The 13,815-nt window shown below is 44.9% G+C and overlaps 1 protein-coding gene across 3 annotated transcripts in view; it reads left to right on the top strand.

Annotated features, from left to right (window-relative positions):
* GMEB2 (glucocorticoid modulatory element binding protein 2) overlaps positions 1-12,018 on the top strand; it is a 43,270-nt gene extending 31,252 nt beyond the window's left edge. For all 3 annotated transcript variants that reach the window (XM_048820410.2, XM_048820409.2, XM_048820411.2), the window contains 5 exons: positions 2,046-2,203; positions 4,151-4,222; positions 5,137-5,274; positions 7,643-7,765; positions 8,043-12,018. In XM_048820410.2, the coding sequence (XP_048676367.1) occupies positions 2,046-2,203; positions 4,151-4,222; positions 5,137-5,274; positions 7,643-7,765; positions 8,043-8,692 (1,141 nt within the window). In that variant the 3' untranslated portion in view covers positions 8,693-12,018. The remainder of the gene's footprint in view (positions 1-2,045; positions 2,204-4,150; positions 4,223-5,136; positions 5,275-7,642; positions 7,766-8,042) is intronic.
* Positions 12,019-13,815: the final 1,797 nt, after the last annotated feature.

The raw sequence follows: 13,815 nt of genomic DNA, 5'->3' as shown, positions 1-13,815 counted from the left end.
GTGATGAAGTCCTTTTCTAAGGGCCTGACTTTCACTGAGTTTCAGCCTGGCCACTGCTTGTATGCACACAGGTGATAGATTCTGTCAGTGTGCATGCAGGATTTTTACACACCTAATCTATCACCTGTAAATACAAGTGTGTGCTAAAGTGCACGTGCATTAGCCCTGGTCTACACTAGGACTTTAGGTCGAATTTAGCAGTGTTAAATCGATGTAAACCTGCACCCGTCCACACGATGAAGCCCTTTTTTTCGACTTAAAGGGCTCTTAAAATCGATTTCCTTACTCCACCCTGACAAGTGGATTAGCGCTTAAATCGGCCTTGCCGGGTCGAATTTGGGGTACTGTGGACATAATTCAACGGTATTGGCCTCCGGAAGCTATCCCAGAGTGCTCCATTGTGACCGCTCTGGACAGCACTCTCAACTCAGATGCACTGGCCAGGTAGACAGGAAAAGAACCGCGAACTTTTGAGCCTCATTTCTTCAAGAAAAAAGGCGCGAAACGATTGTCTGCTGCTGCTTTCACGGAGGGAGGGAACAGGGGCCTGAAGATATGTACCCAGAACCACCCGCGACAATGTTTTAGCCCCATCAGGCATTGGGATCTCAACCCAGAATTCCAATGAGCAGCAGAGACTGCGGGAACTGTGTGATAGCTACCCACAGTGCAACACTCCGGAAGTTGACGCTTGCCTCGGTACTGTGGAAGCACTCCGCCGAGTTAATGCACTTAGAGCATTTTCTGTGGGGGGGGACACACTCGAATATATAAAAACGATTTCTAAAAAACCGACTTCTATAAATTCAACCTAATTTCGTAGTGTAGACATACCCTTAGAGAAGTCTGGAATTCAAGTTCTCTGCTGATTCCTGTGGAACCTTATTCTCTCTGGGTAATAGCCGCTTCCTGATTTCATTAACCTGCTGTGACACTTGCTTTGACAGCTTTCCATTAATATACATTGCTCTGTGCTCATTCAGCAAGGTGCCTCCTCTCCGGCAGTTTTATCTTCATCTCAGGTTCCCTAGTTCCTACTTTGCTTCACTTTGCTTTGCTAATGTATCCGTATGCACTGAAGGAGCGAATGAGAGAAGCTGCAGCATGGTGCTCTTCACCAGTGAAGAGTCCATGTGTCTCTTTCTCATCCTTAGTGTTCTGTAACCTTTCCTTATAGAGCAGACAGAGAGAGAGCATCTTTCACCACACTGCCATACAGCGCTCCTTACCCTTTCCATTTCTCACACAGGTCATTCTTGGACAGGCTGATCACTGACCTCTCCACACAAAAACTTGCATAGTAAGGCCCAATCTACATGGGTCTTTCAGCTGATAAAACAATCTTGTATTCTTCGCAATTCAGACCCACTTGTTGTCAAGCCGGCTTCTAATACGCTTTGCTCAGCCTGTAGGTTCAAGCCATGTTAGAATAATGTTCAGAAACCTTGCTCCTAGTCTAGGTCTCTACCTTGGCTCGAATGTGGATATTCTGACACAGGTTTTCTCTGTCCATAATGTATTAACATGGTATTAAGCTCTAATGAGTGGTATAGTTGTTAAACTCACATGTAAAGGCTCTATAGAAGGGGATTAAATGCTTGTCTTGTTGGTAAACAATTTTCCCCCTCTCTTCCTGTCAGAGTGGACTTTCTCACTCACACTTTCATTTATGGGCCACTAATTTGATTACTGTTCCCTCCAGAATGGATAATTGGGAGAAAAGAGAAGCAACTCTTGGCCCATTACCTCTGCCAGTCCCTCTGATCTTTACTGGCCCCTTGAGGAGGAGTCTCGAGGGCACTTCAGCAGTTGATTATCCTGCAGGGCAATCTCATGTCCTGCTTGCTCTCCACCAGGCCAATTTAAGAGAAAAGAAGGGCAGGAAGCTGAAATGCAGAGTTAATTCGTGCCGGATTTGGAGAGGTTTGTGTGTTCGAAATGCAGTTAAAAACTTCAGAAGGGGAGCTGTTTTTCAGTGATCTTTCTCACTGTGTCTGGGACATACTGATACAAGTGTGTACTCATACTCATTCCTTGTGCTGCAGGAAGATCATGGACTCCGGAGAGCTGGATTTCTACCAACATACCAAGGTCTGTTCAAACACCTGCCGAAGCACTAAAATTGACCTGACTGGAGCCAGAGTATCTCTGACCAGCCAGACGTCGACAGAGTACATTCCTCTCACCCCTGCCTCTGCAGATGGTATGTTTAGTGTTTTCCATAGCCCTTGTTCCTGGGGCTCTTACGAGTCAAAGCTTAATTACTGCTTCCTTATGAATGCGGTTACTGTTGTCTCTATCATGTTTTTTCTTGTTGCTTTTTTCCTCCTTCACTTCTCCCCCTCCCCCTGTTGCTGGGTCTCCCATGTTGGAGCTATGCAGAAGCAGCTATTGTAATGCTGAATGGCAGAGCAGTAGCTGCCTGGAAGGAAATCACTTGGATACTCTGTAAGAAATTCATTCTAAAGAGTTACCCGTACTGCATCCTGGCTTACTAGGAGCTATATAGCTAAAGTAGTGGCCTCCAGATAATCCACAGGAATTAGTGCAGTAGTCCCCCTGTGATGTGGTCATCCTTCAGTGCCAGCATCTGATCAGCTGCTAGCTGTTCTCAGTGTACATGGCAGTAGGCTGCAGAGATGAGCATGATTTCTTTGTCGCAGCATGCTGGATTTGGAGCCCCTTTCATTGCACTTTCTTTCAAAGATGGCAACTGACTTCCTTCTGAATAATTTAGATATTTTCATTTAAGGCTCCGTTTCTGAATTATTTATTGCTTTTGTCTGATGAAAGATTAAGTGCAGCCAAGGAATGCTACAAATTTCTATCAGATCTCACACAAATAAGTTACAAAAATGAATTTAAAAGGACATTGCTTTAGAGTTTGTTCTAAATTTGATTTGTCTTAAGCAGGGAATGTTTTTGGTGGAAATGTGCTCCTATTTCTAAATACTTATATTTGCAAATCCTTTTGCCACTGAGAACTTACACAAAAAAAAATCTGATAGCCATAGATTTTTGCAGGAGAAAAGCAAAAATTGTTTTTTACCCTTGTGCTGGCTCTGCCCAGAGTATTTAACAATTGAATTCCATGCTTTGGGCTAGTATTTATGGTTGCTGTACATGCTTAACCCATTGTTTATTTCAGGGTTAGTTCCACCCCACAGCATAGCTGTAACCCTTGTTGCTGTGAGCAGTTCTATTAATATAATCCAAGATGTTAACACACAAACCAGGAAGTTTCCACACTGTTGATGTCAGGCTGTATTTGGCACAAGTGGGGGAAACCAAATTTGCAGAGTAGAAGGAACAAATTGCTCAGGGAAAGAATTATTTGAAAGCTACGGAGTGTTACAAACTGCTCGTCTTTCAGGAGAGCATTCTGGTGCTCCCAGAATGATCACTGCATCTCTGGCCCAGATTTTGAGCTGTACAGCTCCAGCATGCAGCTTGACATCCTCCTGGCAGCTCAATTGACATGTGACTCCTTCGTCTCCATAGTAACAATACCATAGAGATTGGAAAGGGCTGTGGAGAGCAGAGATCACATGAGTGGCTGGGCGGAAATATGATCACAGTTATATACCCTGGAGGCAGCAAGGGTAGGACAGTACCCCAATGTGTATTATCTGTAGGAATGACTGGGTCAGTTCAGTCTTCAGGCCAGTCAAACCACAGGTCAGAGGCAGTCTGTTAAGAATTTTATATTTCTTTCATGTCCTGTAGATTGGCAACAAGCCAGATAATTGTCCTGAACACTTACCAGACCAGATACAAATTCTACTTGCCAGCCCTCTGTTTATAATAATAATAGAAAAATTAATATAATAAAGAAATGACTCTCCCCGAGGCAAAGAGAATTTTGCAGGAGTTGTGTAAATCGTGCCCAGGGTATTGCCCAGCTGTATGGAAAGGTAAGCAAAGCTCACACAATGGCCTCATGTGACTTTTAATCCCACTTCGGAGTCTCTGTTTGTTTGGCTTTCGGCTGGAGGAGATAAGCTGATACAATGTTGAGTACTGCATGGACTTGCCTGTTTTCTTGGATGTAACATGGTGGGTGTATAATACAGGGACAACCTGATGCTATGTGGCAAGACTTGTGAAGCCATGACTTGTGTTTTCTTTTCCTTTTCAATCTTGGTTGCAGTAAATGGATCTCCTGCTACAATCACCATAGAAACTTGTGAGGAAGCCAGTGATTGGACCACTAGCATTGGAGGTACAGTTCAGGAAAACAAGACATAATGCTGTTAATATCTCCTATCATACTCCATGTGCGCTACCTACATTTGAAAGGGATGTAGGGGGAGAAGGTTGAGGAGAGAAAAAAAAGATAGGGTGAGTAGGAAAACTGTTTCTGCTGTAGGTGTTCCCATACTCAGCTGCCTGATCTTCATGGTATTTATTTGGCATAGCTTTAGATTATTGTAGTGTAGGACTAAGTCCTTTGTGTTTGCAGTGTAGCCACAACATCTTCTTGGCATGAAATTGCTTCCAAGTGTCAGAATACCCAAGCATGGGTCAAATTCTGGCCATTGCCCTCAGAGGAACCTGGGTGTGAGTCCTGAGATTTCTCCCTTGCTTCTCTGATTCAGCAGAATTAAGAAGGATCATGGAGGATAACGTCTGACACCGAAATGGGATAGGGATTTGTGGTGCTGCATCCAGCTGCCTGTGCTGGGTTGTGGAAGAAAAGTGAGTGAGACTCCTAGCGGGAGCTCTGCCTCAGTCCTTCTGGCTCAGGGTTCAAAGTGACTCACAGGTTCTTCTGCAGCTTCTCTGCCCTGTTGGGCAGGATCAGTCCTGTGTGATATGGGGAATAGGAGGACTATAAGGGAAAAGTATGTTCTTCCTTGAAAACTACGCAGTCAACTTGGTTTTTCACCCATTGCCTTGGGATGCCTGTTCCTACTGGGTTTTGCCCCATCCCCACCTGCCTAGAGATAGAATGTCTTCTGCTTCAAACCCCACCAGAGAAAAGTTTAGGGTGAGCTTCTGCCTTTCAATAGGATTGCTGAATGTGCACACCCCTTTTACCTCACAGTAAGACATGGTGATGTATCAGTCATTCAGCCCCCCCACTGCCTTTTCCTTGTACTCTGAGGTTCTCTCTTATACTGGCTGCTCCCCTAGATGACACATTTGCATTCTGGCGTGGTCTGAAGGATGCAGGGCTGCTGGAAGAAGTGATCGAAGAGTTTCACCAGGAGCTTGTGGAGACCATGAAGGGATTACAGCAGCGGGTCCAGGATCCTCCCTTACAGCTCAGTGGTAAGAGCTTGATTGCAGGAGCTAATAAGCAGCATCTTTGTGTCTTGATTATTATTCTTATTATTAAATCGCAAAAAACCTTTGTGAATGCAGAGTTAAGGTTGCCAGGTGATAGCTCATGCCCTCCGAGAATGTCGAGTTCAGCAAAATCAGTCTTCTGAAAACCAGGCAATACAGTTAAGGTAAACGCCCACATACCCTTAACTCTGCCCTCTTTGAGTGCTGCCCCACAGCACCCATAACATACTCCCGTTCTGCCTTGTTGCTGTAGTGGACAGGCACTACCTGCACTGAAATATTGAGCCTCTTCTCCCTACAGAGTACCACATTTGTCAAATTTGACAGACACTTCAGACCCTTTTACAGCCCTTCACTCATGTATGCCGTATCCCACCTAAAGCTATATTTTCACTTACCCATCATTAAGTCCATAGACTCCTCTCAGATCCCACCTCACTGCTGACACCTGAGACGATTCTGCACTGAAATGATACTGGCACCCACCAGCCCTGTGACCTGGAAGTAGTTTTCCAGATAGTTAGCCTCTCACTCTCTACATGCTCAGTGTAATACCTTAGGATCAAGAATAATCACATGAGGCTTGTGATGAGAAGCAAAATCTTTTTGAAATAGCAGTGTAATTTGATTTCTCACAAAGGGCTGGTGGGTGCCATGCACTCTGTTGGGGTAACACTCTAGCCTTAGGGACCCTCATGCAGTGATCTTGAGCCCTTGTTGAGCTTTGTCTGTGAGCCAAAAAAGGTTGCCAGAATCTCTCAACTTTTGTTTTGGGAGATGTATTTTGGGACTTCCTTGGTCAGACGACCCCAGATTTGTGTGGCACACAATGAGGCACACCATATTTCAAGGCAATCCAAGTAGCCATGTAGATTTTTCGAGCACTTAGAGTCAAACTTTAAATAAAAAGCTAGTCTTAACTATAGCAGAATGAATTATGCTCACTTTGCTGGCATCCCTTTAATTCTCACATGCAGAGTGGGGTATGGAAATAACTGGCCACTATGGACGGTGCATCAGTGGTGCAGGATAGTTTTGTGGCCAGTTTCCTTAGAATCTGCAATGCAGTCTGTGGTACAAATTTGTTTCCCGCAGCTGACAAACAGATTCCCACTGGCTTTGCCATCTGTGCATATGCCCTGCTAATCTGAGCCAGTTTCTGCAGTTCATTGCGCTGCATCATTAGAAGGTAACACACCACGTGATTGAAGGAAATTGACTGTCCTTCCCACTCACACATGTCACTGAATATAGAAAAAATAATTTAATATGACTGCTTCATATTTTGGAATGTCTGGCACTTGGGACCAACACTGCTGTCAGCTATTGTGTCCTCCTTAATCTTTGAGTTTTTTCCTTATGTACTGCCTGCCGTGGCCTTTCACAGCACGTCTTGCTGGGAGGAAACACACCTTGTCTTGCCACCTCACTGAGACTGAGGGGCAGTGTCACTTAGGGAAACCCTTTGCCCTTCAGTTATGGGATTCTCTTATTTGGGGATGTCTTTGTGAAATTCTCAGACAACAGTCATCTTAACCACAAGATTTAATACAAGCACTGAGAAAACAGAATGAAAATAAAAGTAATTGCTAAACTCATCTAGATTAATGCTTCCCATAAACTGAGCTAGAGAGAGAATTTTCAGCACTCATAAAGTGGGGAGAAAAAAGCTTCTAGATTGTATCCTGTGAAAGCAATTCTCTCCTCTGACCACGCTTTGGTCAGCCTGTCAGTAGTGCTTGCTGTTCAGATAGCAACTAGCTATGTGTCCCGAGACCTCTCTTCTCAATCTCTGTTTGGGAAGAAAGGACTATTGTCTCTTAATCATCCCTTGATGCTTCTCCCCATCCTTTCTTTCTCAGTATTCTAAGCATAAATATTAATGAATTCTTAAGCTCTGACCTCTTGCATTATCCTAAAACAGATTTGGCTACGTCACTTTAGCACAGTGGTTCTCAAACTTCATGCACTGCAACTCCCTTCAGACAACAAAAATTACTACACGACCCCAGGAGGGGGGACTGAAGGCTGAGCCTGCCTGAGCCCCACCGCCCTGGGTGGAAGGGCCAAACCCCAAGGTCATCAGCCCCAGGTCGGGGACCTGTAACCTGAGCCCCGCCATCCAGAGAGTGGTTGGGCTCGGGCTTCAGCCCTGGCCCTAGGCCCCAGCAAGTCTAACGTCAGCCCTGGTGACCCCATTAAAATGGGGTTGCAACTGACTTTGGGGTCCCGACCCACAGTTTGAGAACTGCTGCTTTGGCATATCTGTGTTTTACCAAGAAAAAGATAAATTCTTTCTGTAGGGAATGATTCTTTCCTCAACGATCAGTATCTATTTTTCTGTTTTAAGATGCTGTCTTACTCAACAACATAGTCCAGAATTTCGGCATGCTGGACCTGGTAAAGAAAGTTCTAGCTAGCCACAAGTGCCAGATGGATCGCTCAAGAGAACAATACACACGGGATTTAGCAGGTATGCCTACCTGGAATTTCCGTGTCTCTTCTGTTGGCATCGCTGATACTATCCTGGAGTTTTTCTGTGTAGGAAAGTAGATTTTTTCTTTTGCTAAGTCAATGCATGCTAAATCAGTTTATCTTGGAATGATGCTAAAGAATGAGCTATATTGCCTTGCTTATTTTACTACAGTTGTTGCTATGCTGTTAAAACTGGGAAGATGGCCACTGGGAAGCTTATGTTAGGTGGAGGTTGGAGAGTACCCGTACTAATGTTCATTACGGTCTCTTTTCAGCATTGGAGCAGCAATGTGACGAGCACCGCAAGCGAGCAAAGGAGCTGAAGCACAAATCGCAGCACCTCAACAACGTGCTGATGACTCTGACTCCAGTCTCCATCCCAGCACCTTTAAAACGCCCCAGACTTACCAGGGCCACATCTGGGCCAGCTGCTATCACCTCTCAAGTCCTGGCCCAGTCAGCACAAATTGCCTTGGCCCCAGGAGTGCCCGTCTCTCAGCTGGCCAACCTCCCTCTCAGCAAAGTGGTGTCCGCCCTTCCAGCCTCAGTGCTTGGAAAAAGTACATCGCAGGCACCCTCAGCCAGCTCCCCGGCCTCACCGTTATTGGGAGGATACACCGTACTGGCTTCCTCAGGCTCTAGTTTCCCCAACACTGTTGAGATCCATCCCGACGCTTCCAACCTGACAGTCCTCAGCACAGCAGCCATACAAGATGGCAGCACTGTGGTGAAAGTGGTGAGCCCTTTTCAGCTGCTCACCCTCCCGGGACTAGGCACCACCATACAGAACGTAACACAAATGGCTCCCAGTGGGAGCACGATTGTGACGGTGCCGTCTAGCGCCATTGAGGATGCCACGGCATCAGACGAACATACCACCACCATCGAGGTGACAACAGTGGCAGAAGAGCCAGAGCAGAAATGAAAAGGGGACTTGCCTGGAGGGACATTTTTTGTGACATACTCTGGCTTGAACTGCCTTTTCTCTGCCTGTGCTGAGGGAAGAGGGAACAGTGTAAAGAGGGCACAGGGAATTGAGACTCTGGGATAGATTGGCTAAAAGGAGTAATAATGAGGTTTGAGCCAAAGAAAGGGAAAAAGAGAGACCACCAAAAAAGAGGGGGGGAAATGCACTGACCCATTAGCCGGTTTACATATAAAACTTTCCTCCCGTGTTTTCCTGGAATACATGCTATCTCCATGTCTAGTTCACTAGCTCTGCATCGTCTCTAGACATCTCAGCTGGCACAGAGCATTGAGAGAAGCAGATGTGGGCAGGGCCTGAGAACAGGGAAAGAGCAGAAAGTAGCGAAAGGTTAAGGAAACAATAGATGATGAGGCATTTTACTAGAAACTAAGGGGTAAGTGGCCAAGGGGCACTCCTGAGTTCTGGCATGATTCAATACTGCATGTAGGCTGACAATACTAGGGAGTCTGCTGCTTCCCCTTCACAACAGAGGGCAGTTTGGGAAGCTGGTGTTCTGGAGGGTAGGCCGGTACAGAGTGCGTAGCTGGACATGAAGAATGTGCATGACGTTGAGGTAAAGCAGCCTTGGACCAGGGAAGGTCCTCTGATGTGTGGCAGTCCCAGGGCTGAGCCAAGTGACCCTTGTTGCTGGTTTCTGCACATAATGTTGGGTTTGGGTAGTTAAATGCAATATCTCAATATTACTAAATGTGCAGTCTCCTCATTGTGAGTGAGATGCTGGCGTCCCAAGTCTGATCATTGAAAGGCGGTGTGGGGACAGTTGTTAAAGGTTTTGGTTCCATCCAGGGACAGGTGTGGAAAATCTGTATCTTTTGAGGATTTAGGGTCTCCTTCTGTTTTCTCAAAAATCTGTTCTTTTGGTTTTTTTTTAAAAAAGGAAACTCTCTTGTGGCCCTTCTGGTTGTGCAGGTGATGTCCAGGGGCACAGTTGTACTGTTGAGTATGCAGAGAAACCAATTAAATAATAGCACTAAGAGACATCTGAACTTCTTCCATCCTAGCAGGTGTTAACTGTGGAATCTAATTGTCTCCATGTCTCTGCTAATCTCTTATCAGAAGCATCTAGCCAATGAGCCTTATCTAGTGTGGCTGGGTGTTCTTGTCCCCTCCCAATGTGCCCAAAAGGATATGTTGTGGGCTGCAAGGTTTGAATATGCAAATAGAATATTCAAATATCAAATACTCTTTTGATTATTCAGCTCGCTGAGAGGTTCGCTACTGTCCTTATTTTTGTAAAAAGTATGTGTGTGTGTGTGAGAGAGAGAGAGAAAGTGACGTTTCAGCTGGAGACAGTGTTAAAGGGGCTGGATTCCTGCAGTGTGGGTTTTCTGTCAACTTGATCTGGCAGCAGCAGCAGCAACAACAGGTCACTTTAATAAGCTAATAAATATTTTTGAAAGAGTGCTGCTGGCTTATTACATCTCCTTGTATGTGTCTGATTGTTACAGCTAGTTTTAAAGCACAAAACTGGCTCCAAGAATGAACAGAATCCTCTTCCTCTTCTCCCCATGCCATCCACACACACCTGCAAAGTAATACTGCCAATCCTTCCAAAATGTTGGCCATACACTGTTTCAGGTTATATTTTAGGAAGTTATTTCCTTTGTGCTGTGGTGGTGGGAGAAAGCCAAGGGTGCTTCCCTTCACATGAGCATAGGCTGGTGTGTTAGCAAAGTGAAGGGAATATCACTGGAGACCTAGACTGGGGGCTTGATGGGAAAGAAATGTCCTTTGTTTGCTGCCTTAACCCTTTGGAAAGATTTAATAGTGGCAAAGCTTTAGATGTGGGATTGGCATCCCTGATGCTTTCTTTACTACAGTTTTTTTTTTCTTGGCCAGCCTGGAATTCCATATGGTGGTGCTAATAAAACTCTAAGGATGGGTGAAGACATGTTATTGTTAATGACTTTACATAGCATTTTCAAAGGTGTTAGGGATTTTTAATAAATTAAGAAATAGAATTTGAATTATAGGAGGAGAGTCTTCTTTCTCCTCTTCTTTTGAGTGATGGAGAGGGCATGAATCTACATGCAAACAGAACAGGGCTTTCCAGAAATGTGAATTGTAGCCTTGACATCACCTCATTTTGTGAATGAAAAGAAGCTTATCCCAAGACTTGTTATTAATTACATAAAGGGATTTCTTTGTGGCTGCTGCTCTTAACTCCAGGAGGCAGGAAACATTTATGACAAAATCATGCAAACCTGACCAACTATTTTGGATGGGAAGCAACAACCCTCTAAAGATCTTTCACTTTTGTTCTCTTTTCCCCAGCTTGGCTATGAAATGCTGCTGAGCTTGGTCTCCATAATGGTGGAATTAGGATGCTCCTATGAGAAAGCAGTTGTGACCTTATAGACAAGAGAGGTGCTTGGTGGAAATGGGGAAGAAATTAGAGAGGGTTGTTGGTGAGTGGGGTAGGAAGTGGGAGAGTGCAGCTTGTTATGAAGTTGCAAGATGAAGGACTTGAGCCCTATGCTGCCTTCCCCCTAGTTACTGAAAGGGCCCTACTCTGTCTGAGGAGTAGAGGGGGCACAGTAGGGACAAGCAACAGAAGTACCTAGCAGGTGACTGTGGTTCAGGAATCAGCCACAGGGACACGGTTCAGGAATCAATAGCTCTTGTTTTACTGAGGTCAGGCTCCATTGAAGCAACAGCTTGGAGTCCGCAGATCTGGTTGGCAGAAAATGTAAACAAATACTAGCAACCCCATTCTCTCAGGCCATGAAAGAGACAGCGCAGCTATTAACTGTGTTGGGGACCTTTCATGTATCTTGTGCTCTTTAGCAAACGGTGTCTTGTCAGCTTAAAGAATCATGGGAAGCACATATGTCCCTTGTGTGCCTCTCACGTGTGGTATTTAGCCTGCTGCTTATGAGCCTCGAGTTCTGATCAATACTGCCTGTATCTCCAACAGCAAGCAGCATGGTGACATCAGGAACGCTCTCCACTGCCCATTATGTGCAGGGAAGGGATGGCCTTCCAATGTGTGGGGAGCCAGTCCCCTATCCCCATTGAAGACTGGGGAACAAAGGCAGTTGCATGGTTGGATTCCCCCTGCTCCTAAGCATTTGGGTACAAGTAGAGGGGGGAAAACACACATACTTTCACCAGGAAGAGGAGGGAGAGATTACGCTGCAACATGAAGCCAGGATATCGCACCGGAATTATTTTGTGTGTCTGCAACCTCTGATTCAACAGCATACATCTAGAGCATAAAGAAATAAACAGTCTGTTTGAGCATTAAAATCAATTAAACCTAATTCGCTTCAGTATCTGATCCCCTCTCTTGCTTTGTTGGAAGTTCTGAACTGTTTAGTGGCCAATCAGGAGCCTTCATTTGTTTTGCTGTGTGAGATACTGTCTCTGTTGCTGTAATGTTTTCCCAAGGATATGAGATACCCAAGGCTGTGAAGTGTTGTGTGAGAGGAATTTTTGTTAATGATTGTCAGGAGACTGCTGTTTGCCTCGTATCTATTTTAGCAATACAGTTGTAAACGCTGTAAAGCATATATGGATCTATAAAGCAATATGGAGACTAAAATTTAATGAAGCACTTCCATTTGAGGCCAGTAGGTGCGGCTAGAGAGAAGCATATTGTGACGCTTGCCAGAGCACAGCCGCCAAAAGATAAACAGGAATAAAAGAGAGGTTGGGAGAGGTCTGTTCTCCCCCAGTATGCATATGTATGACTGCCATTAATATTCATTTATTCTGTATGTGTGTATCTGGGTGACAACAGGCTGCATAGGCAGGATCTTGTCTGGATTTACACACCAAAGTGTAATTTTTTTATTTTTTTTTAGGAGCTACTGGCTAAAATCCAGTGGTCTTTAAACAGTATGTGCCGGTACGTAACAGGGTTCTCTTGGCTTGATGGATGCTAGGGCCTTAAGTCACCAGCTTTCTAATATTTCAGGGCACATCCTTTTTCAGTGTTTAGGGACAAATATACCTAAGTCCTGGTGTCTTGAGGGAATCGCTGCTCATCCATTTTCTCCACTGCAGTAGATTCTACTTATTAACAAACCTCGGTTTCCAGCAAAAAAGTTGTTATTATCTGGTAGTTGCTAATGAGCAGAAAGCAGGTTTGTGAGGCTGCACTGTGGGAAGGAAGCACTGGGACCTGCTGAGTGCTGGCTCCAGGCAGGTTAGCAAGGCAGCAGCCAGGGAAAGCAGGTCCTAGTGCTTCCTTCTCTAGTTGCATCCTTGCAAACTTGCCTATCATGGAGCCTTTCTTCCAAAAAAGAAGAAATTGCTAATAAGCAGCATGCCATTACCAGTATCCAAATCCCATTAACGTTAAAAGTCAATGAAATGGGATTGGTTCCTAGCAAAATGGTGCTATTAACCAGAAGTTGTTAATGTCCAGATTACTATTCAGTGGAATCTACTGTACTTCCTTGAACAGAAGAATGGCCACACTGGGTCAGACCAATGGTCCATCTAGCCCAGTAACCTATCTTCCAACAGGCCAGTGCCAGATGCTTCAGAGGGAATGAACAGAACAGGGCAATTCATCCCCTGTCATCCAGTCCCAGCTTCTGGCAGTCAGAGGCTTAGGGACGCCCAGGGCATGGGATTACATCCCTGATCATCCTGGCTAATAGCCTTTGATGGACCTGTCCTCCATAAACTTATCTAATACTTTTTTGAACCCAGTTATACTTTTGGCCTTCATATCATCCTCTGGCAATGAGTTCCACGGTTGTGTGAAGTACTTTTATTTGTTTTAAACCTGCTGCCTATTGATTTTGTTGGGTGGCCCCTGGTTCTTGTGTTCTATGATTTAGTTGGGGATTGGCCCTGCTTTGAGCAGGGGGTTGGACTAGATGACCTCCTGAGGTCCCTTCCAACCCTGATATTTATGATTCTAAAGGGTAAATAGCACTTCCTTACTCACTTTCTCCACACCAGTCATGATTTTATTGACTTCTCTCATATCCCACCTTAGTCATCTCTTTTCCAAGCTGAATAGTCTTTTTAATCTTGCCTCGTATGGAAGCTGTTTCACACCCCTAATAATTTTTGTTGCCCTTTTCTGTACTTTACGAGCACAA

The sequence above is a fragment of the Caretta caretta genome, chromosome 13, assembly GCF_965140235.1.
Source record: "Caretta caretta isolate rCarCar2 chromosome 13, rCarCar1.hap1, whole genome shotgun sequence".
Lineage (NCBI taxonomy): Eukaryota > Metazoa > Chordata > Testudines > Cheloniidae > Caretta > Caretta caretta.
This window is presented reverse-complemented; position numbering and strand designations above follow the sequence as displayed.